General features: G+C 38.1%; 1 protein-coding gene across 2 annotated transcripts in view; it reads left to right on the top strand.

Moving 5' to 3' along the window:
- Positions 1-9,244: 9,244 nt before the first annotated feature.
- The window catches only part of jag1a (jagged canonical Notch ligand 1a), a 34,144-nt gene continuing 20,965 nt past the window's right edge, over positions 9,245-22,423 (top strand). Inside the window, exons 1-6 of one of the 2 annotated variants that reach the window (XM_084106814.1) lie at positions 9,245-9,567; positions 9,888-10,196; positions 15,576-15,633; positions 19,384-19,641; positions 20,764-20,824; positions 21,296-21,426. In XM_084106814.1, coding sequence (XP_083962940.1) covers positions 9,496-9,567; positions 9,888-10,196; positions 15,576-15,633; positions 19,384-19,641; positions 20,764-20,824; positions 21,296-21,426 — 889 coding nt within the window. In that variant the 5' untranslated portion in view covers positions 9,245-9,495. The remainder of the gene's footprint in view (positions 9,568-9,887; positions 10,197-15,575; positions 15,634-19,383; positions 19,642-20,763; positions 20,825-21,295; positions 21,427-22,423) is intronic. The other variant, XM_084106815.1, reaches the window with a different exon arrangement.

The raw sequence follows: 22,423 nt of genomic DNA on the forward strand, positions 1-22,423 counted from the left end.
GCAGCACGTTTGAGCTTCTGCAAGAACCAATGAGGTTCATTCTCATGTTAAGCAGCACGTTTGGCTTCTGCAAGAACCAATGAGGTTCATTCTCGTGTTACGCAGCACGTTTGAGCTTCTGCAAGAACCAATGAGGTTCATTCTCATGTTAAGCAGCACGTTTGGCTTCTGCAAGAACCAATGAGATTCATTCTCGTGTTACGCAGCACGTTTGAGCTTCTGCAAGAACCAATGAGGTTCATTCTCATGTTAAGCAGCACGTTTGGCTTCTGCAAGAACCAATGAGATTCATTCTCGTGTTACGCAGCACGTTTGAGCTTCTGCAAGAACCAATGAGGTTCATTCTCATGTTAAGCAGCACGTTTGGCTTCTGCAAGAACCAATGAGGTTCATTCTCGTGTTACGCAGCACATTCAAGTTTGGAATGACATGAGGGTATGTAAATGATGACAGAATTTTTATTTTTGGGTGAACTAACCCTTTAATGCTTACTAAATACTATATACTGCCGACTATTTCAAATGTGCAATGTGCTCTGGCAATTCTAGTGCATTACCGTTCAAACTAGATATAGCATTTACTGTCAGGATATTTGTGCTGAGAGTAATATTATGATCATTTTATTTTATTTATTTTTCTCTGGTAGTACTAGAAGGATAACAGTGACCTTTGACCTTAGTTATGTGACTGGAAGAGGGTTGCCAGGTCATTAGCTTAGTGAGGCTCAGTGTGTGTACCTGTATGTTCGTGAAGTGCACCAAAGCTCCACCAAAACCAATATTTACACTCTCACTCTTTTGTGTGTGTTTTAGGCCCACTGAAGTTAGCATGTAGCAATGTAGCAAGAGAAAAGTTCTTAGGCCCTGTTTACACCTGGCATTAAGATACTTTTTCTTAATCGGATTTGCTCGATCGGATCACAAGTAAACAAGGGAGACATTTTCCTGTTTACACCTGGGGTTTTAATCTGTCTAATTGTCCACTTCCGACCACTTCTGTCCTGAGTTATTCGAAGAGTGGGTCTATGGGCAGGTAAATGTATGGGCTTTTTGAGATCTTTCAATCGAATGGACGAAATAAGCTTCCAATAAGACAATGGAAAAACACACGGAGAGCAGCAGCTTTTGTTTCTGCTCTGAGAGCCGCAAGAGCACTCCTAAAGCTGTGAGTATGTGTTAGAAATCAGGAATGGAGAGAGAACATTGTGCTTGGTAAGTTTTTCGTCTTCAAACCAAACTTGGGTCTTCAGCTAACAAAGTTTAAATCCCGTATGGCATACATGCTTCCCATAATGTTTACGCATTAGGTCAGTAGACGGAGAGTAGGCGGTCTTTTGTGGCTGTTCGAACACATTCGACCACATGAGCGTCTACACTACGAAAGCAATCCGGTCGAATGCGTTTTCGACTACCTCTGGAAGTGGTCGAAAGTGGACAAGCTCAAAACGTTTTAGACCCCGTTTACACCTGTATTTAGCGTCTTCCACTTGTGATCTGATTGACCAAAACACATCTTAATACCAGATGTAAACATGCAGGGCCTTAGAGAAAGAGAGGAATTATGAATCATGAATCATGGTGCTGTTGCACCAGATGTGTGTATAATTCATGGGAGTCGCACAGTTTGAAATCAGTTTTGTGTGTGTGTATTTCTGATTTTCCAACTATTTCTTTTGCTGAATTCAAGGACAGATTGCCACATTGTTTAAAATCTGCACGTTACGCCCAAAACACATCCATTACTCATTAAGAGGATAGCGACAACCCTTTTAGACCATGCGCCGGGTGCGCTGTCCTTTTTTCCCGTTGTTAAGCAAAAGTGGATTCGGACACACCCTAAGTACACTTGCGGCGTGCGCTTTAGACCATGCACTTAGATTGTTAAAATAGGGCCCTTAATCTCTCAAGAATATCTCTCACATTATAGGTAATATCTTTATCAATGTGTGTAATTTCTGTGCCACTAGAAGCCCCTAACAGAACCACAAAAATACAGTCTGTTTTCAGACAATTTGTTATTTCTGCCATTTGTTGAACAAACCGGTAGTTCCGGTTGTGCTATAAACTGTTGTGTCTGACCCAGTACGGCTTCTCAAATAAACAAATTGCAATTATTTTGTTGCCTCTAGTGCTGCAGAAATTTCACTTTACAAGTATGTATATGTCACGAGGAATAATGTCATCTGAATATCAAAGCAAAACTTATTTGAATATTTGTGGGGAATTTCAGGGCCAAAATTATTCAGCTGAATGTGTTTCAACAAGACTATCAAAAAAAAAAAAAAAAAACACTGCACAATGTTCTTTTTAGGAATATGCTGTGAAATCCAGTTTGTGGGAAACAACTGTTTTGACTTCTTTGGTCAAGAGTGAGTGAGTGAGTGAGTGAGTGTGTGTGTGAGTGAGAGTGTGAGTGAGTGAGTGAGTGAGTGTGAGTGAGTGAGTGAGTGAGTGTGTGTGTGTGTGTGTGTGTGTGTGTGTGTGTGTGTGTGTGTGTGTGTGTGTGTGTGTGTGTGTGTAATCGAAAACAGCTTTTAGTTTTCTCATGCAAACTGAATTATGGGACGATTTACAGAAAACACAACCTATTAACAAAGTGGTGGCCACAAACACTAGATTTCAGCTCCATAAATACACGTTTGTCACAGCTGTTGAGTCTCCTCAGTAGATAGATAGATAGATAGATAGATAGATAGATAGATAGATAGATAGATAGATAGATAGACAAACAAACAGATGTTCTGTCTATCTCCTCTCCAAATGTGCTTCTTGAACCTGCTGTAGTGCTGGATCTGTTTTCAGAGAGTGAAATGTTTTCCTGACACATCAGGGATGGAGGAATTCAACTCCCTCACAGGCGCGTGCAGGCTGGATACACACACACACACACACACAAAATAGACCCTTATATGTGACTCTGGACCACAAAACCAGTCACATGGTCAATTTTTTGAAATTGAGTTTTATATATGAGAATATGAGCTTTCCATTGATGTATAGTTTGTTAGGATAGGACAATATACAACTATTTGAAAATCTGGAATCTGAGGGTGCAGAAAGATCGAAACATTGAGAAAATCGCCTTTGAAGTTGACAATTTATGTTCGCGATTGTGCTGCATTCACTCACAAAAATAAATGTTTTATATATTTACAGTAGGAAATGTACAAAATATCTTAATGGAACATTATTTTTACTTGATATCCTAATGATTTTTGGCATAAAAGAAAAATCTACAATTTTGACCCATACAATGTATTGTTGGCTGTTGCCACAAATATACCCGTGCGACTTGTGACCAGTTTTGTGATCCAGGGTCACATATTACCAAATATCTCCTAAGCACAATGGTTTTAATACTAAGCTAATGATATTTGTTGTAGTAGTATAACTCTACCCCTAAACTTAAACCTCACACAGACCTGCTGATTTAAAGCAAAACGTTCAAATAATGAGGTCCAGCTCACAAACCAGTGGTCGACGGATATTCGTGAGGACATTTGTGAGCTGGACCTCAGCTCATTTTCAGATTCTATTGACTATCCGCTCACAAATGTTATGTGACTGTCCTGCAAGTGTTGTGTCGAGTAAATCGTTCCTGTTCTTTTCTCTGCTCGTTACTGTGTAATCATGAAAAGCTGGTGTGTGCGTCCCACGGAGCGCAGCTGCACGGCCCGCGGTGCAGGGTCTCGGCTCGAGCTGGGCCCGTGTCCCGCTTCTCTGGGAACGGATGGGAGCATTGCACCAAAACATCTTAAAACAAAACATGGCCTTTGCCGCATGATGTCTTTTTACCAGGTCACAGATTCAGCAAAGTCTCATGGGAACGACACCTGTTGTGAAACAGACTCAGAGAGCTCACGGCCAGGAGAGGTGGCTGTTGTTATCAGCCTAATGAACACAATTCATATAGCATACAGCTAAAATATATATTTCTACATTTTTCAGAAATTCATAACTCAATATTTATGAATATAGGAATAAGATAAAAAATTAAATGTATTTCAAAATAATTAAGGCATTTCCCCCTGTTTTTTCACTAAATTAACACATTTTGAATCATTTTTATAACAATACATAAACAGTCATTTTTACTTGGACATATTTTTACTAGATTTTTGTAGATTAATCACTTTTTGTATATAGAGCAAAACAGTCGGGTCCCAAAAGTAAAAAATCATACACATTTTCTCCAAAGGGAAATAGATTTATAACCATATTTAGGCTATATATATATATATATATATAAATCCAACAATCAGGAATGCTGCTGTTAGGGAACAGAATTAGCGACAAAAGGCTATAAGCACTATTAAAACATACTAATGTTGTAATCAAATATTTCTATATAGGCCTATCTGAATATTTTGTACTATACTTAAAATATATTGTTTCTGACTTTATTACATCACTTGCATTGCTTTATGGGATGCATTGTTTATTATCTAATAAAAGTGCACAGCCTTGATCTCTTTTCGTCTGTCTGTCTAAAGAGTAATATATCACTAAATGCACTCACGCACGCACGCACACACACACACACACACACACACACACACACACACACACACACACACACACACACACACACACACACACACAGAGACACAGACACAGACACACACACACACACAGACGCACACACACACACACACACACACACACACACACTTGAGATCTCACACATACTTTTCCATTGACTCTTGATCACTGATAACATTAGCGTGCCATTTACAAACCAATGATATATGGTTATATATAATGGTTATATATGCTGACACTACATACCGTCTTCATTCTGTAATCTGACATATTTGTGAGTAAAACAAGATATTTAATGATAAAAAAGTGTAGGGTGGGACATTATTTATCCATTAGGAATTTTTGAAAGGTGGACGGTACATTCCAGTATGGAGTCAGGTGGTCTATGGGGGAGGCTCAAAATAATGAGTTAAAAAGTAATGGATCTGTGATGTCAGCCAAAAAGAAAGATTGAGGTGGAGCAATGCAATATTGATGAATCATGTATAATAAGACCATGTACGTGTATTCAAATAAAGAAAGTGAACAGGGTGCTTGTTGGCATAATTAGAAGTAGAAATCAATTAAAAAGTGAGTCAAATGTGTGTTGTGTGTGCCAGTAAAAAGAGAAGACTTGTTTTCAAAATTTTGCCAAATGTGTAAACTTTGAGCTGTATCTGTCATTGTAATCTTTTGTCATACTGGTGCCTTTTTCCGGTTGTTGTCAAATGTCTTTTGTGTTTTCTTAACTATAGCATTCACAGCGTTACATTTCTCAGCTTTGCCATTTCTTTTATTCTTGTGAATCTTATCTGTAACAAAGGAATGTGTGAGAAAATGTCCTTAAACACTTGTTGAAGACAAACTCCATTACTTCAATGTCGATTACAGCACAGCTATAAATAGAAAACTGTAGAAACTGCAACAAATCTTCATTTAAGACAACGACAACATCTGGCTTAACTCGGAGAGATTTGAAATGTGTTCATCATGTTGTCCATTTGTAAGTATTTACAGTGTCTGGCTTGCGTTGAGCTATTTAATCTTCAGAAAACAAAGAAAGAGTTGCAATTAGCTGCGTTTTCCCTTCAAACAAACTCTTTCCTCAAAGCTTTCCTCAGCACGCACACAAACATTGACAATCTTTCTTTTTTTTGAGACCAAGATGCAACATGGCTGAGCAGACGAGAGGAAGACTTGTCATTTCCATCAGGCCCTTATACAGATTCTTATACATAGTAGTTTATTGTCTGAGAGCTGATGAAACTCAACCATGTTCATTTAAAGGGGCTCTATGTAGAATTCAGGAACACTTGTTATTAGCGACACCGGTGGCCATTAAGTGAACTGCAGCCAGAAACGTATTCCTCCTGCTCGTCTTACATTATACTGTTAATGATCATACTAGCAGCGTCCACTGCTGAGAGTGATGTTTAGATGTAAATATGTGCTGCGCGCTTTCCCTTTTAATAACAAAATTAACACACAGCAAGAATGACAGCTGTGAGAAAACAGCAGTTAAGAACGCATCTGATAGCGATATGTTTGCACAAGCTCTGCAATTCACAGATTTCATTAAGGATGAGTTAAGTAAAACGCCACAGTTATGATAGTTGATTATAAAGTATATTTAATGGGTAAATATGTAAATATATATATATATATACAGTGTGGTCATATATATATTACAGTGTGGACAACTGTGGACAGAGGTCATGTAACCATATAATAAATAATGAGAATTTTGATAAGATTTATGCTCAAATATAAATATATATTTAAATATACATATATAAAAGAAGCATGTATATTTTATATATCTATATAATATTCTATATATAAATGTATATACTAATAAGTGTATATATAATAAGTGTATATATATATATATATATATATATATATATATATATATATATACATATATGTGTATATATATGTATGTACAGTATATATGTATATCATGTTTTAAGATATTTTATTGGAAAAAATTACAACAATGCTGATGAATTAAATTATTTTTGCAGTGGGTGTCTGTGAGAAATCCGAAGGACAGATGAAACATTGCAGATATAATATGTAACAATAGTTGCTCATTAAGTCTCCTTTTTTTTCTCACCGACAAGTTTCGCAACGTCGCTCCTGCAGGGAAATGACACACAGGTCAGAGCAAGAAAGGAGACGAGAGGCTGTGGGAACTTCTGCTCGTACACAAACACACACGCACACAAACACAAACCGAGCACAGCGTTACTGTAAAACATCCCAGTTATGAATGATCAATCTACGAAAACTAAGTCAAAGGTAAAGAGATGAATAAACAAACATGCAAATAAACAAAAACACAGACTGATAAGGATTTTCTCACGAGGGTGTGGAAACCCTTGCCATCGGTCACACATGAATAGACAAGGCATGAAGATACAGGAAAGTAAAACTGGTTGCCTCATGAAGCGTAAGGGGAAAGAGTAACATGGGCTACTGGCGGCTTGACAGCGTATCACTGCTTGCGGCTACAGGCCTGTTGGGATGCAGTTTTGGTAAATCGTGGTTGAGGTGCTATGATGTCACTGCATTTATGGGTTCTGAGGAATTGGGAGATTATGAGATTCCTCGATAAAAGACACCTGGATTTTTTTAGTTTTTTGAGTAGGTTTGTGAGTGTCAACACACTGCAGTATCACAGCTCAATTGTTTCTCGACCACAAAGGGGAATGGAACAGATTTCAATATGCCAACAAACAATTTTGCTTCTGTAAAGCACTGTATTTTAAAGTGAAACAGCCTTTTTGAGAAAAGAAAGACTGGAAAATTGGAATAACATCAATTTTGAACTTTCTCTTCATCAAAGAATCCCGGAAAAAATCACAGTTTCTACAAAAATATTAAGCATCACCTTTTTTCAACATTGATAATAATCAGAAATGTTTCTTCAAATCATCATATTAGAATGATTTCTGAAGGATCATGTGACACTGAAGACTGGAGTAATGATGCTGAAAATTCAGCTTTGATCACAGGAATAAATTACATTTTACAATATATTCAAATAGAAAAAAATGTATGTGAAATTGTATTAATATTTCACAATATTTTTATTTTTGATCAGATAAGTGCGAAGTCTTGGTGAGAAGAAGAAGTCTTAATGAACTTGGTGAACCGTGTTTACTTGTTCGTGAGATACATTTTTTTATGTGTGAATGAATCATACCTGCTCTCTTGATTGTCAGTGTAATGCAGTTCATTCCATCCAGCAGAGGCGGAGGGGGCATATCCTAAAGAAAGGGGGCGTGTCCCAGAGGAAGGGGGCGGGCGGCTCCTGTTTAGGCCTGTGCCATAATCTATTCATGACCGCTCTTTAAGGAGAGTGAGACCCAGCTGCTCTAATTTAAAAATAAAGACCCCCACCTTTATCAGCCCCTCCTTCCTCCATCTCTATTTCACAGGAGATTCCCCTTTTCTTCTCCATCCCCCCCTATTCCTGTCATGTTCTTTTCATTAGGGACTCCTCAAGCATGGACTGGGAGATGATTAACCGCTTCACGTTTAGCTTTGAAAAGAGCAGTTTGTCGTCCCGAGAAAGAGCCGTCTCCGACCAGCTGCCATTACAGGCATGAAAAGACTGAGGCTGTTTCAGTGGCAAAAACAATGGAGAGCTAGCAGTGGCCCTGTGTGGTGATATTCATGGTTCTTGCTCATGAATAATATATGCATAATAACAGGACTGTCACAATGGCAACTTGTACCGAAATGTGTAGCGAATGAACCTCATTAGAATGCAATCAAGTGAAGTATAGGCCTACCGAAAATGCAATGAGGCAGAGACACCAGGAAGGAAGGTCAGAGAGCGATGCCTAATACGATTTAGACTGACAGTCTCTGGCATGCTGATACGCAGATAAGGCTCATGGGAATAAACTGTCAGAAATCATGGGTATGCTGTCTGAGTTGTGTAAACCTAGACAGGACAGACACCAGTTTTAATTTTACCTGAATGAAGATGACACTTTGAGGGATAGACGTATACAGTCGGTTGAATGGGTTGTCCTATACTGTGTCTTGGTGTTGATTGTTGAGACAATGAAACGTTAAAAATATGTCTTTCTAGTGGAGAAAAATCATGGGTTGCAAAAATGGTCACAATCATAATAAATTATTATAATCTTAATGGAACAAGGGAACGGACCATTTAGTGTATGTGATTCATATTCATATAAAATGCTTACATTTAAGATTTATTCAAAATGTTTTATTAAGCTCTAGTTTTTTTACTCATTTGATATTATGAATATTTAAGGATTATTCAATTCAATTTGATGGAATTTTACTATTAATTGAAATGCGTAAATCTTGAAAAAACATGGGTTGTAACTAAATTATGTGACAGCAAATACAAATTAAATGACATTATATATATATATATATATATATACATATATATATATATATATAATATTTGAATTTGTTTATTCTAAATTTCTTGTATAAAGTCTATAGTATAAAGTCTTGTATAGGCTATACAAATTTTCCAAAGTAAACATTTTATTTTATTTTTGAATCCTCATACCATTAGTTTTCGATTTAATAATTAACTCTTTTTTTTCAAAATAATTGGTCGACGAAAATTGCTTTAGAAAACAAGGTGGATGTTATTTCCACCCATAGCCCCGCCCCACTCATGAATATGTAAGCATCCCAAGTGCCGGCCCCGCCCCTCCTCCGTGAACGCGCTGTATAGATGGAGCGTTCGCTCAGTCGCATTCGCAGCTTTTCCTCTCCAGCCCGTGGGCATTGTTGTAAAAACAGAAGGACAATACAAGAATAGAGTGGAGGATAATAGAGCCTCTAAAGGGGCATCAGGGAATCTGTCCTCTATTGGATCTGAGCGGCTCAGTCCTCGTGCATGAGGCACTATATGAGAGCCGTGTGTCGGATGAACGTGTAGTTTCACAGCGAACAGACAGACAGAGGAGGCATGATTCTGAGACGGAGTCCAAGTTTTGCGGTGCTGTCCGTTCATGTGCTTTTGCGGTGCCTGTGGATGCGGGTACGTGCGGTTTGGCTTTTTTTTTTTTTAAATGTGACATGGTGCCATCAGAACATTTACACTGAAATAGATTTGAAACCAAGATGTAGTAGTTTCGCAGTTTTTCTTGGATCTCACATTTTGCTTCAAACTTTTAAGGTTTTTTATTACGCTTTTAAGGTTCACAGATTTTGATTCTTTATGCACACAACATCTGGAAGAAAAAAAAAAAAACATTTATGGCACTTATATAGATAATGTATAGATAGATAGATGGATTTAATCCACATGTCAAAGATGTTGACACTAATATTAACTGTTTTGCGTATTTTTTGTTCCAGGTATGTGAGGCATCGGGGCATTTTGAGATGCAGGTTCTGTCCGTGCAGAACGTGAACGGGGAGCTGCAGAGCGGCGCGTGCTGTGACGGCGCGCGCGCCGCGTTGGACCGCACATGCACGGCGGACGAGTGCGATACGTTTTTCCGCGTGTGTTTGAAGGAGTATCAGTCGCGGGTGTCTTCGGGAGGCCCGTGCAGTTACGGAAGCGGATCTACTCCCGTTATCGGTGGGAATACTTTTTCTGTCAAGCCCCTCGACAACACGAACGATAAATCCAGGATTGTGCTGCCCTTCAGTTTCGCGTGGCCGGTGAGTTGGAAATGCTGTTTTGTTAGCAAACACGTTGGGAAATCATAATTTGATTAAACAAGACGGCTAAACATAGGATTACGGGAGACCGGGGCTAGTTGTCACACTCTTTAGTGCAGTAAATATTTATCACGGTGGGTTTACGTGTGAAAGTCAGTTTGTGTATAGACTATTTGCTACAGAACATCCACACTGTTAATGGCCATGAAAAAAGTTTTGGTGACAACATGCCTCCAATAGCGGGTCATGAAACTCTCTGTGACAACTTGCCCCGGTCTTCCTCTCGCCTTACCATTTCCAAGAGGCATCCAGCATCACATTCTGTTTGTAAACACACACTCGACATTTCCCAGGACTCTGATTACAAGCTGTTGTTTTGTGAGAGCCGGTTCTGGCCCCGTTCACGTGCTCTGTGCCATGGCATTCCTGTATGGTGACGCTCAGGTTGGACAGGGGTCTTGTGTTACCCCACCCTAGCCGGCCCACTCCACCAGTATCCTCTCAAAATAGCAAGACAATGCGTTATTAAACACCTGAGTTTATCTCCAGCACCTACTGATGGACAATCAGAGGCTATTTTGCACACAATGGCCACAGGAAACTGCTTTAGATATATAGTCAGAGCCACCATTGATCATTTAAGGGGGAGGGTTATCTTTCAATCTCTGTATCTCTTAATGAAACCAAGTGAGCTGCCTATACCTAGACAGCATTTCTGGGCATCATAGGTGTCCTCCTTGTCCAAATCGTGTCTATGATGCTGGTAAATGAATGGTCCATAGGTTTTGAAACACATTCAGTAATTCAACCTTCAAAGCATGCATTCACATATAAGGTGGCCAATTCTGATATGGATGGACAGAGTGGACTATATAATGCTGTATGAGGAAATAAAACATTACAATTCAATCATAGCAAATTATTAAATCAATACTACAAAATATTTACTTGAAATTCACAAGAAAAACATTGTTATCGGCTCATGCTGATGATAATTTCAGAATGGCCAGATATAGCCTATATAGGCAAATTGACCACCCAAGCTGATTTATTAGTCTATGAATACTTATAGCTTGTGATTGACCAATATACAGTCGTTTCTCCATGATTGCCATTGGTGGATAACCATGTACGTTTGATTGGCAGAAGTGTTCGGTTCCAAAATCTGCGGACAGCCTTGTCAATATATAATTCACATTTTTTGTGAAAAATAGGATTGCCTAATCAAGAAGTTCCTAACTATCTCCATATTTTACATATTTTTTGATCAAGTTTAAATGATTCATTTTCAAATTATTTCTAAACATTTTAGATTCAAGAAGTTCCTATCTAAAGTATAAATCTATTTATTTGACAGATCCGCCCCCCCCAAAAAAAAAAAACTTATTTATTTAAATAGTTTAGTAAATATTATGTAAAATAAATACACGTTTAATTGCAGAAATTGTTCAAATTAAATATAGAGGTCGACCGATAGTGGATTTACCGATAACGGTAATCCCCCGATAGTCTTTTGAATGGATACTTAATGGAGAAAAAAACATAACACATTCAACTGTGCTGAACTTTATTACAAAAAAATGTAAACGGTACTGAACCATGAAAATGTACTGTACTTTTAAAATATAAAAAATAATATATTAATTATACCTTGATCATTCTTGTTAGTTCATAGTGCATTAACTAATGTTTAGAGATACAACTTTAAATTGCAAAAATGTATTGGTAAATGTTGAAATTAACAATGAACATTAACTTTAGTTATCTTTACAAAAGGACTCTTATTATGAAGTGTTACCATTTCATATAAATCCAGTCGCTTGACATACTGTTATCGTCCTTTCAGCCTCGACATCAAACATACTGCTGTTCTTATCAATATAAATTAATTACTTTATAATGGTAAGAAAGCACATATGGTAGTGTCCTGTACACATACCATTTCATTGTTTGTTTTATATCGGCATCTGAAGTGTCCCGCTCATGTCAAAACAAACTCCACGAGGCATCAGTGATGGTTTTATTTCACCTCTAGAGGCCGCTGTCGTGCTGTTTAATGCCAGCAGACCCTTCTCAGCCGTCCAGCAATGGACGAAACACGGGAAAACTATCGGTATGGATTTTTTCCGATAACAGATTGTTCCAGCAATTGGTTATCGGTGCCGATTAATCTGCAAAACGATCAAACTGTCGACCTCCAATTAAATAATAAATTGTGTGATATCATATAGGCCTATATCAGCTTTTTATCAAACACCTGCTCTCTAACAAATTGGCATCGGTCATCGAAAAATCCATATTGCTCAGCCATGCAGCCATTTAAAATCTCTTATATTTTTTAGACCGTCTCCCAAGGCTTGATCTGATTCTGGAGTGTATTTTTCTCTGTTCGGAATCTGAATGGTGGAGTTGTTTTTTGCTGAAGCCCATGTTTACTTTCACAACTCATAAGACCGAGCCGTCAATACGAGGTCAAAGCGAGTCAGTCTGATAGTCCAATTAGGGCCAGTTTCCGTGGCAGCCGCGCTCAAACATCTCACCCCCTGCCCACGTCGATCAGAGCGCTCTAGACCCGCCTCACAGCCACTCTGAATGGAGATTAATTAGACATTGTCATCTTGCATGCTTTCTTTTCCGTCACAAGTCTACCTAGCAATTGAACTGGATGCTGGATTGTGGGAAGGCGGTTTAACAAAGCGGGTTTACAAAGAAACACAGGGGGTCTTTGCACGAGTGTGTGTGTGTGTGTTCTGATCTGTCTGTTGTTCGTTTTTGCACCATCAGCAGTGGTCAGATGAAAATTCAGGGTGTGTGTGTATGGATGTTTAGGACGGTGTCTTGGAAACCAGCGTCCTGCTGTTGGTGAACTTGGAGACGCTGTAGACGAGAGAGCTTCTAGATCGCAACTCGGCTGTGTTTGATTGTACTGGAGATATTTCATGCTTCACTCTTGTCTTTAATGGTTCCGGAAATATAGCAAAAAACATCTTATCAAAAACCATTTTCACTGTATAGGGTTTTTGAGTTGCTCTTTGGTAATTAAAAAAAGGTTCTTTGTTACATTTTTATAGGTTTTTGGATCCACATATTGATCTCTCAGTCATAATAACATCCTGCTCGTTCATGGGACTATTAATATGTTAATATTAATATGGTGACTCCTGATGGTCTTTAGTTTGTAAAAAATTCTCTGTGCGAACCTTTACGTTTTAAAAGTTAAAGTCCCCCTGTAGTCAATAACTTTATCCCTTAAAACTCATCTTTGATCACCAAAATGACATATTTAAACGTTTTTTTCCTTGAAAAAAAGTCTTCATGCCTTAAAATAGCTTGAATGTAACTCGACACCCTTGCCTCATTTAGTATACGAGGTCCTATGAATATGCAAATGAGCCCCGCCTCCACTCACTCACTCCAGCTCAGAGATCCACTCGTTGACGATCACACGTTGATCTGATTGGTTACAAGGTAGTTTGTGACGTCAGAAACATCAGCGATTTCAAACCGTGTTTTTGAGACTGTCTTTGGTTCACTGCAGTTTTAAGGAGAAAATACTCAGCAATGCTGTCGACTTATGAATTTGCACATGGTTTGTCTTAAAGCATATTAGAAACACCACATAGACATATAAACAACATTTAAAAGCTTGATTTTCACCACAGGGGGACTTTAAAGGTTTTGATTTGGGCTGTGCAATATAATGAACATTCAGAATGTTTTTGCTATGATTTTTTTTGAAAATATAAAATAAAGCAGCAACATCATCAATATCTGGTGTTGGAAAAACACATTATGGTGCATATAAACGAAACTATGAATTAAATATTCTTAATTCTGCTGTTTTCTTTAACTAGATTTTTAAACATTTTTAAACTCATTGGTTTCAATGACTTGGTTGAAATTATGTTTTTTCTAACTGAAGCCATTACAGAGCAAATACATAAATATTGAATATGGTCAAACAAACACTGTCACTGTGTGTGAAGTGAGCGCTGTCCGAAAGGTTCTCCATGTCTTTCTCACACCGTCTCACTGAGGTGTCACTTGCAGCCCTTCTTACAGTGTCTTTCTGTGTGAGTTCGAACCATGTGCTTCAGCCCAAGCTACACACACTCCTGTGTGTACCTTTGTGTGTGTATTTGTGTGTGTGTGTGTCTGTCGTGTGTATGGATTAAAGCACATAAAGGCCCATAGATCCCTCAGACTGCAGAGGCAGGAAGAGTCGGCATTGTTTGAGTGTGTGTGTGACGTGAGGTCATCATCTCACTGAGAGTGAATGTTTTTGTTCTCAGAATCAGACTCGTATTCTGAGAATCTTTTCTGTTAGTTTCATGTTTTTTTCCCCCTCAAACATCATCTTACATCTTGTTGCGGATTTTCTCATGCATTCTTTCACTCTCCAGTCTGTCCTGTTACTTATCTTTAATGGAGATTGTGAAAGTAGTTCAGTGATGTCTGCTGATAAAGCAAAGAGTGATCAATCATTACTGTGTGTATTAATGATCCTCAAACATTCTGGAAATGTTTGTTATTAACCCTGTGTATGAAAGCGCTGCGTTAATTCAGACTGAACCGCTTGAACGTATTTAGAGTATATTCAAATTTATAGATAGTTTCAGTCTTATTAATATTAACTATCGTTCAAAAGTTTGGGGTCAGTATGTTAATTTTTTAATGAAATGAATACTTATTCAAAAAGGTATCACAATTTCCACAAAAAGCTGAAAAACTGTTTCCACATTGATAATAATAATCAGAAATGTTTCTTGATTTCTGAAGAATCATGTGACACTGAAGACTGGAGTAATGATCCTGAAAATTCAATACATGTTGCTGACATTTTTTTAATTAAATCAGTTATTTTAAATGGTCATAATATTTCACAGTTTACTGTATTTTTGATTAAATAAATGCAGCTTTGCTGAGTAGATGAGACACAATAAAATATCTTATAAACCTCAAACTTTTGAAAGGTAGTGTAACTGTTTTTTTGTTGTTGTTTTTTTTACTTTTAAAAAATGTTAATCTTTTAAATCCCAGGTTTAAGTTTAAAATCTCCCATAGACTTAAATTGATAGATTATTCTGAAATGTAATAGACAACAATGGTGCCATCGTATTATTTGCATATTGAATTGTGATTGGTTTTGCTAGACTGCAAAAAGACTGAAGTTTTGGTTAAAACTGTTTAGCTCTGAAATTAGTGAAAACCTTTTGGTGGGAAAGAAAGATTTACTGACACTTGCCGGCCAGCGGGTCGTCCTTATTGTATTTCACTGGCACATTGTGAAAGAATAAGATTAACATTTGCCAATTTAAGGTGATTATTGAGTGTGTGGTGTGTACTGATGTTTTCATATGTATTTTTTCTTTCTTTCAGAGGTCATATACGTTGATTGTGGAAGCTTTGGACTTCAATAATGACTCAAGCACTGGCAGTAAGTATCTCTCTCTCTCTCTCTCTCTCTCACACACACACACACACACATTTTGTTCTGTATGTTTGAAGAGAGTACAGTCAAAGAGTGACAATGTGATCAAGAGTGTGTAATGCAGAATGCTGTTTGTGTGTATTTGCATGCATTTCTCTCTCTCTCTGTGTTTGTGTGTGTGTGTGTGTGTGTGTGTGTGTGTGTGTGTGAATGGCTGGCAAACACATCCTGTTACTAAACCGCTGCCTGCACCTGCTTGCATTCATCAGTCTTTTAAACACATTTTTATAAGCATGAGACAACACACACACACACAGCAGTGAAAAAGTAGAAAATTTGGGTCATTACTTGCAATAGTTTTGTATAGAAATGAAGATGATTAAAATGATTCAGATCTAAGTGAACTGTGTGTGTGTGTGTGTGTGTGTGTGTGTGTGTGTGTGTGTGTGTGTGTGTGTGTGTGTGTGTGTGTGTGCCAAACATGAACAGGAGTAAATATTGACTTGTATTTAACACCAACATGTCAAGTAGCCTTTAGCACGGGTCCAGCTTCTGTAGTGCATCATTCATTTACACACACACACACACACACACACACACACACACACACACACACACACACACACACACACACACACACACACACACATTAGTAAATGAAACAGCAGTAACCAGATTAACCAGATTTTATCTGCTATTTAACTGTTTTCAAAGTGTAGTACTCATACTAATTCTCATATTTGGGGATATTTAATTTAATTAATCAATCAACAATACTATTGATCAGCATTACCAAACGTGGACGTTTTCCACTAGAAACAAGCATTGATGTATTATTTTAATTTAATACTGTGAAGCTGCTTTGATACAATCTGTATTGTGAAAAGCGCTATATAAATAAACTTGACTTGACTTGACTAATTCTCATACTACTAATAATACTTGTACTAATTCTGCAGTATGTAGTGTACTGTGCATAATTAATAAAAACTGGATGTAATATTTTCTGTAATGTAATGATTTTTAAAATAATTTTATATATGTAAATATTTACCATGACAGTTTTTCCCTCTTGCACAATGGTGTGATGTCTCCAGCATCATGCGGGAGTGTGAGGGTCTGTCTCGCTCTCAGGTAAACAGCGAGGAGAGGTAACAGTGAGTTCTCAGGTTTGACAGCCTGACACTGACTGATGCCCTTCCTCCTGTATTTCTGAAGGACAGGTTTGGGTCAGGACGCTTAGTTCTCCTAAACCACGAGCCGCACACACTTCACATGCACCTCTCACAATTTATAGCCCTTCGGCCAAATACCTCACCGCTGTGCTGGATACTGGCCTGCCCTGAAAAAATTACTACGGTATTTCTCTGCACATAAGAACAATAGTAAACAAAGTATATTGGTCACTGCTCTTAAAGGGACAGTTCACCCCAAAAATTAAATATCTGTCATCATTTACTCATCCTTATGTCTTTCTAAACGCAACTTTAAAACACAACAAACACACACAAGATATTAAAGAAGAACCTATTTTTTTACTTTTCTTTAGTTCTGCAAAGCACAAAGTCACTCCAAAGGGAGTTATTCTCTATATCAGTTTCTGAAACGCCTCGATTGTAGTCTTGAGTTTTCTTCCAGGAACGAACAAATCACAATGTTCCTCATTTACATAATTCCTGCCCAAGGTATATGGAGAAAACGAAGAGTCCTGGTTGAGTTAATTAGTAGTGTGTTGAAACTCGCAGTTATGGTAAGGAGTGTGACATTTTTCCGAACACGCTGGAAGCAGTTGACCAATCACAACACACTGATCCAGCCGACCAATCAGAGCACAGCGTGCTTTTCAGAAGGAGGAGCTTCATAGAGACGGGAACTAGGGTTGGGCGATATGGAGCAAAAAAATATATCTCGATCTATTTTGCTATATCTCGATATACGATATATATCTCGATATCTTTACAGGAAAAATAACCCCCCAAAAAGTACTGCAAAAACAAATATGCCAAATACAACAAAGTCTTTTTTATTGAAGTGCAAAGAGGTAGGCAGTTCATGTAGGAACAAAGTGCTTCTGCAACATTTTTAAATAATATATTTTTTATTCTTTTTTTATAATTAAAACTAACATCATAAAGTATGATTTTTTTTTTTACTTTGAGCAATTCTGGAGCTATAATTGACTCTTCTTAGGAGCATATAAAACAAAACAGCTCCTTGGAAAAAATGAAATGTAATATTGTAGTAGTTATAAACAAAGGTTTATTTTAGCTCAGATTAACATTTGAGGCAATTGTATTCATGAAGGCATTATGCCTACTATTCCTGCCAAACTTCCATGGTTGCAGTTAGTGTTACTACAGTAAATCCATGGTGAATGTTGCTGATCTGTGGACACTGGATAGTTCATTCATGGCACAATGTTTCTCCTGGTTTCCACGTCAGCGCTGTTTGATCCGTTAATAACGGAGAAATGTGAATGCTTCTCACTAGATCTCACAGCGATGTTATAACTTCTGTGGTGAATTCAAATGCTTTCTTTACTGGATCTCTTATTAGCGCTGTGTGTCGCATGATCACGATCGGCTCGCGCTGCACTGGTCCAAACTGATAAACGGTCCTTCAACCACACAATAACGAGCAGTTTCGTTCCTCTTGCATTACGTTTGCCATTTGATGTTGGGCAATGTTGTGGTCGCGCCGGCGTCTCATACATTATGAGCGCGCTTGCCACACGCAACGCGCCTACATTTGAAATAACGAAATTTTGGTCGGCAGGAAAAATGCGTACCGAAAATCGAACCGAAAGCCTCGTACCGAACGGTTCAATACGAATACATGTATCGTTACACCCCTGATCTCCATAATGGAGCCAGTTGTCCTTTTTTTTTTTTGACGAGTTCTGTAACGTTAGCCTCCGGGCTGGTTGCGGGCACCACCATGTTGAATGAGACAACACGCGACGCGAGGGGAGGGGGAAAAAAAGCAAGGAGGCGGGGGCGAGCACACAGCACAGAGAAGGCAAACAAGCAAATTGGCGAAATCAGAATTAAATATAAACAATATATCGATATATACGATATGTCAAAAATCCATATCGTGTTAAAAAAATATCTCGATATATTTTAAATATCGAGATATCGCCCACCCCTAACGGGAACTAAACAGAGCGTTACTGACAGACTGGGAAGAGAGGTGCTGCAACAATGTCAAATTTATTACAAATAATGTGTTTTTTGAACATTCAAGCATGAAAACCTATTCTAGTAGAGCCTAAAAACAAAATCAAGACTTTGTAAAAGGGCATAATAGGTCCTCTTTTGAGCAGAATGTCCGAGCTGCTATTTCCACACAACAAAATTATACTATCAAGCTCCAAAAAGGATAAAAGGATTACATTTTGATAAATTTGTCATGCTAAGCTTTTTAAAAGACTTGGAACATAGAGTACAAATCATATAAGGGAACATTTATGATACTTTAATTATGCTTTTTGTCATTTTGGGGGCTATAAATCATCTACTTTTGTTGTATATAATAGACATTCAGCCTAAAATCTCATTTTGTGTTTAAAGGGTATTACCCTATCAGAAAACCTTTCACCTTAAAGCCAGTACACAAATCCGCTTGTTGCAAACAGACTGTGTGTGCGTGTCAGAGTTGTGCAAGCTAGCGGCATAGTTTCACAGTCACGCCGAACACAAGCGTAATTAAACCGCAGCTGCTCCAATTCTCCCTGTTTCTCTCTCTCTCCTGCAGGCATTAATGGACAAGTAATAGAGAAAGCGGTCCAGTCGGGCATGATCAACCCGAACCGTCAGTGGCAGCTTCTGAAGCACAACGGCCCCGTGGCTCAGTTCCAGTACCAGATTCGGGTGACCTGCGACGAGCATTACTTTGGCTTCGGCTGCAATAAGTTCTGTCGGCCCAGAGATGACTTCTTCGGCCACTATACCTGCGATCACAATGGCAACAAGACCTGCTTGGAGGGATGGGCTGGCCCAGAATGCAACACTGGTAAGGGGCGGGGCCTTGATGGTGGCCTTCTAACATATTTATACTGCTGTTGTGCATGGATTTAAAACATTTAAACGTTAAAACATTTGGGATGTTCAGAAAGAATTTTTAAATGTTTTTGAAAGAAGTCTCTTCTGCTCACCAAGCCTGTGTTTATTTGATTAAAACTATAGTAAAAACAGTAATATGGTGAAATATTATTACATTTTTAAATAACTGGTTTCTGTTTGAATATATTGTAAAATGTAATTTATTCCTGTGATCAAAGCTGTATTTTCAGCATCATTTCTCCAGTCTTCAGTGTCACATTATCCTTCAGAAATCACTCTAATATGATGATTTGATGCTCAATACACATTTTTGATTATTATCAATGTTGAAAACAGTTGTGCTGCTTCATATTTTTGTGGAAACTTTGATACATTTTTTGATGAATAGAAAGTTTAAAAGAACAGCATTTATTTGAAATAGAAACCTTTTGTGACATTATATATGACTTTACTTTTACTAAAATTTCCAAACCTGAAATACTCATGGAAATTAATACAATTTTAAAAGTAATGTACATTTATGTACTGAATATAATTTTTAGAACATTTTTAACTTTCTAATCGGTTGCAATTTTTTCTTATTTTTAAGAGAAATCACAAAATACTGTAAAAGTCATGGAAATTCATTGTTGAAAAAGTGTGGAAAGTGGATTCAGGCTCGGTCAGACCGGACTCATAATGGCTCTGTATCATATTGACCTCATGGGGATGTTGTTATTTGAGATTGTCACTATCACAACAAAGCTTTGTCTCTCTCTCTCTCTCTCTCTCTCTCTCTCTCACACACACACACACATTATCATCCTGTCTGACAGCCAGTGTTGTGTTAGTGTTTGATACGGTGTGGGTTTGCGACAGTATTAGGGTGGATTTTGTTTCTGTAATAGTTTTTATTCCCTCATTCGTTCCCGCATGAAGAAACATGAGTGGAGGGGAGGAGAAGTGACATCATGTTGGCAGAGTGTGTGCGATGATGTTCAGAGCGGCTGAAATGGCGTGATGAGAGAGAATTGCTGAGATCACACAGATGGAGCTGATAGCAGTAACAATATACTCTCTCTCGTTTTCTTAGCGATCTGTAAGCAGGGCTGCAGCACAGAGCATGGCTCCTGTAAAGTGCCTGGAGACTGCAGGTAACCTATAGCATTTATTTACACAGAAAATGATTTAAATGACTCTGTTCCAAAACCAGGTGAGCTGACTCACTGTCTACTGTATCCAAATAGACAGCAAAGGTAGCATGCTAAACAAAGGCTTTTTTTTGCATTTTCTGCACTGGGTTACTCATTAGTAGGGATGTTCCCGAAGCCAAATACCTTTTTCGGAAAAGGTACGGCTAATGAATAACACATTCTATAGAACCCCTAAATGGACATGGTGATGGAAAAAATATATATGTCAATGCTTTTGCATGCACTCACAAAAGTTTCTTGGGGGAACGTGAACGTTTGTGAGCGAATGCAAAAGCATTGAAATATAATTTCTGAAATCCTGTCTAGGTTGGCAGCTCACTAGGAATTGCAACAGAGCCGCATTACGTCAGTGACTTCATGTTACAAAATGTGTGTGTATTATATTCAGAAGTGATGTTGTGCCCTTCACAGGTGTCAGTACGGCTGGCAGGGCGAGTATTGCGACCAGTGTATTCCACATCCCGGTTGTGTGCACGGCACATGCGTCGAACCCTGGCAATGCCTGTGCGACACAAACTGGGGAGGGCAGCTGTGTGACAAAGGTATTCTGTTCTGTTCTGTTCTGTTCTGTTCTGTTCTGTTCTGTTCGGTTCAGTTCGGTTCGGTTCTGTTCGGTTCGGTTCGGTTCTGTCCTGTCCTATTCTGTCCTGTCCTATTCTGTCCTGTCCTATTCTAATCTGTTCTATTCTGTCCTATTCTGTTCCGTTCCGTCCTGTCCTGTCCTGTCCTGTCCTGTCCTGTCCTGTCCTGTCCTGTCCTGTCCTGTCCTATTCTGTTCTGTTCTGTTCTGTTCTGTTCTGTTCTGTTCTGTTCTGTTCGGTTCTGTCCTGTCCTATTCTGTCCTATTCTGTCCTGTCCTGTCCTGTCCTATTCTATTCTATTCTGTTCTGTTCTGTTCTGTTCTGTTCTGTTCTGTTCTGTCCTATTCTATTCTATTATGTTCTGTTCTGTTCTGTTCTGTTCTGTTCTGTTCTTTCCTATTCTATTCTGTTCTGTTCTGATCCGTCCTATTCTGTTCTGTTCTGTTCTGTTCTGTTCTGTTCTGTTCTGTTCTGTTTTGTTTTGTTTTGTTTTGTTTTGTTTTGTTTTGTTTTGTTCTGTTCTATTCTGTTGTTCTATTATGTTGTGTTCTGTCCTATTCTGTTCTGTTCTGTCCTATTCTATGCTGTTCTGTTCTGATCCGTCCTATTCTATTCTGTTTTGTTTTGTTTTGTTTTGTTTTGTTTTGTTTTGTTTTGTTTTATTCTATTCTATTCTATTCTATTCTATTCTGTTTTATTCTATTCTATTCTATTCTATTCTATTCTATTCTATTCTGTTCTGTTCTGTTCTGTTCTGTTCTGTTCTGTTTTGTTATGTCCTATTCTGTTCTGTTCTGTTCTTTCCTATTCTATTCTGTTCTGTTCTGATCCGTCCTATTCTATTCTGTTTTGTTTTGTTTTGTTTTGTTTTGTTTTGTTTTGTTTTGTTCTATTCTATTCTATTCTATTCTATTCTATTCTATTCTGTTCTGTTCTGTTCTGTTCTGTTCTGTTTTGT

Source organism: Abramis brama (assembly GCF_963993115.1).
Source record: "Abramis brama genome assembly, chromosome: 2".
Classification (NCBI taxonomy): domain Eukaryota; kingdom Metazoa; phylum Chordata; class Actinopteri; order Cypriniformes; family Leuciscidae; genus Abramis; species Abramis brama.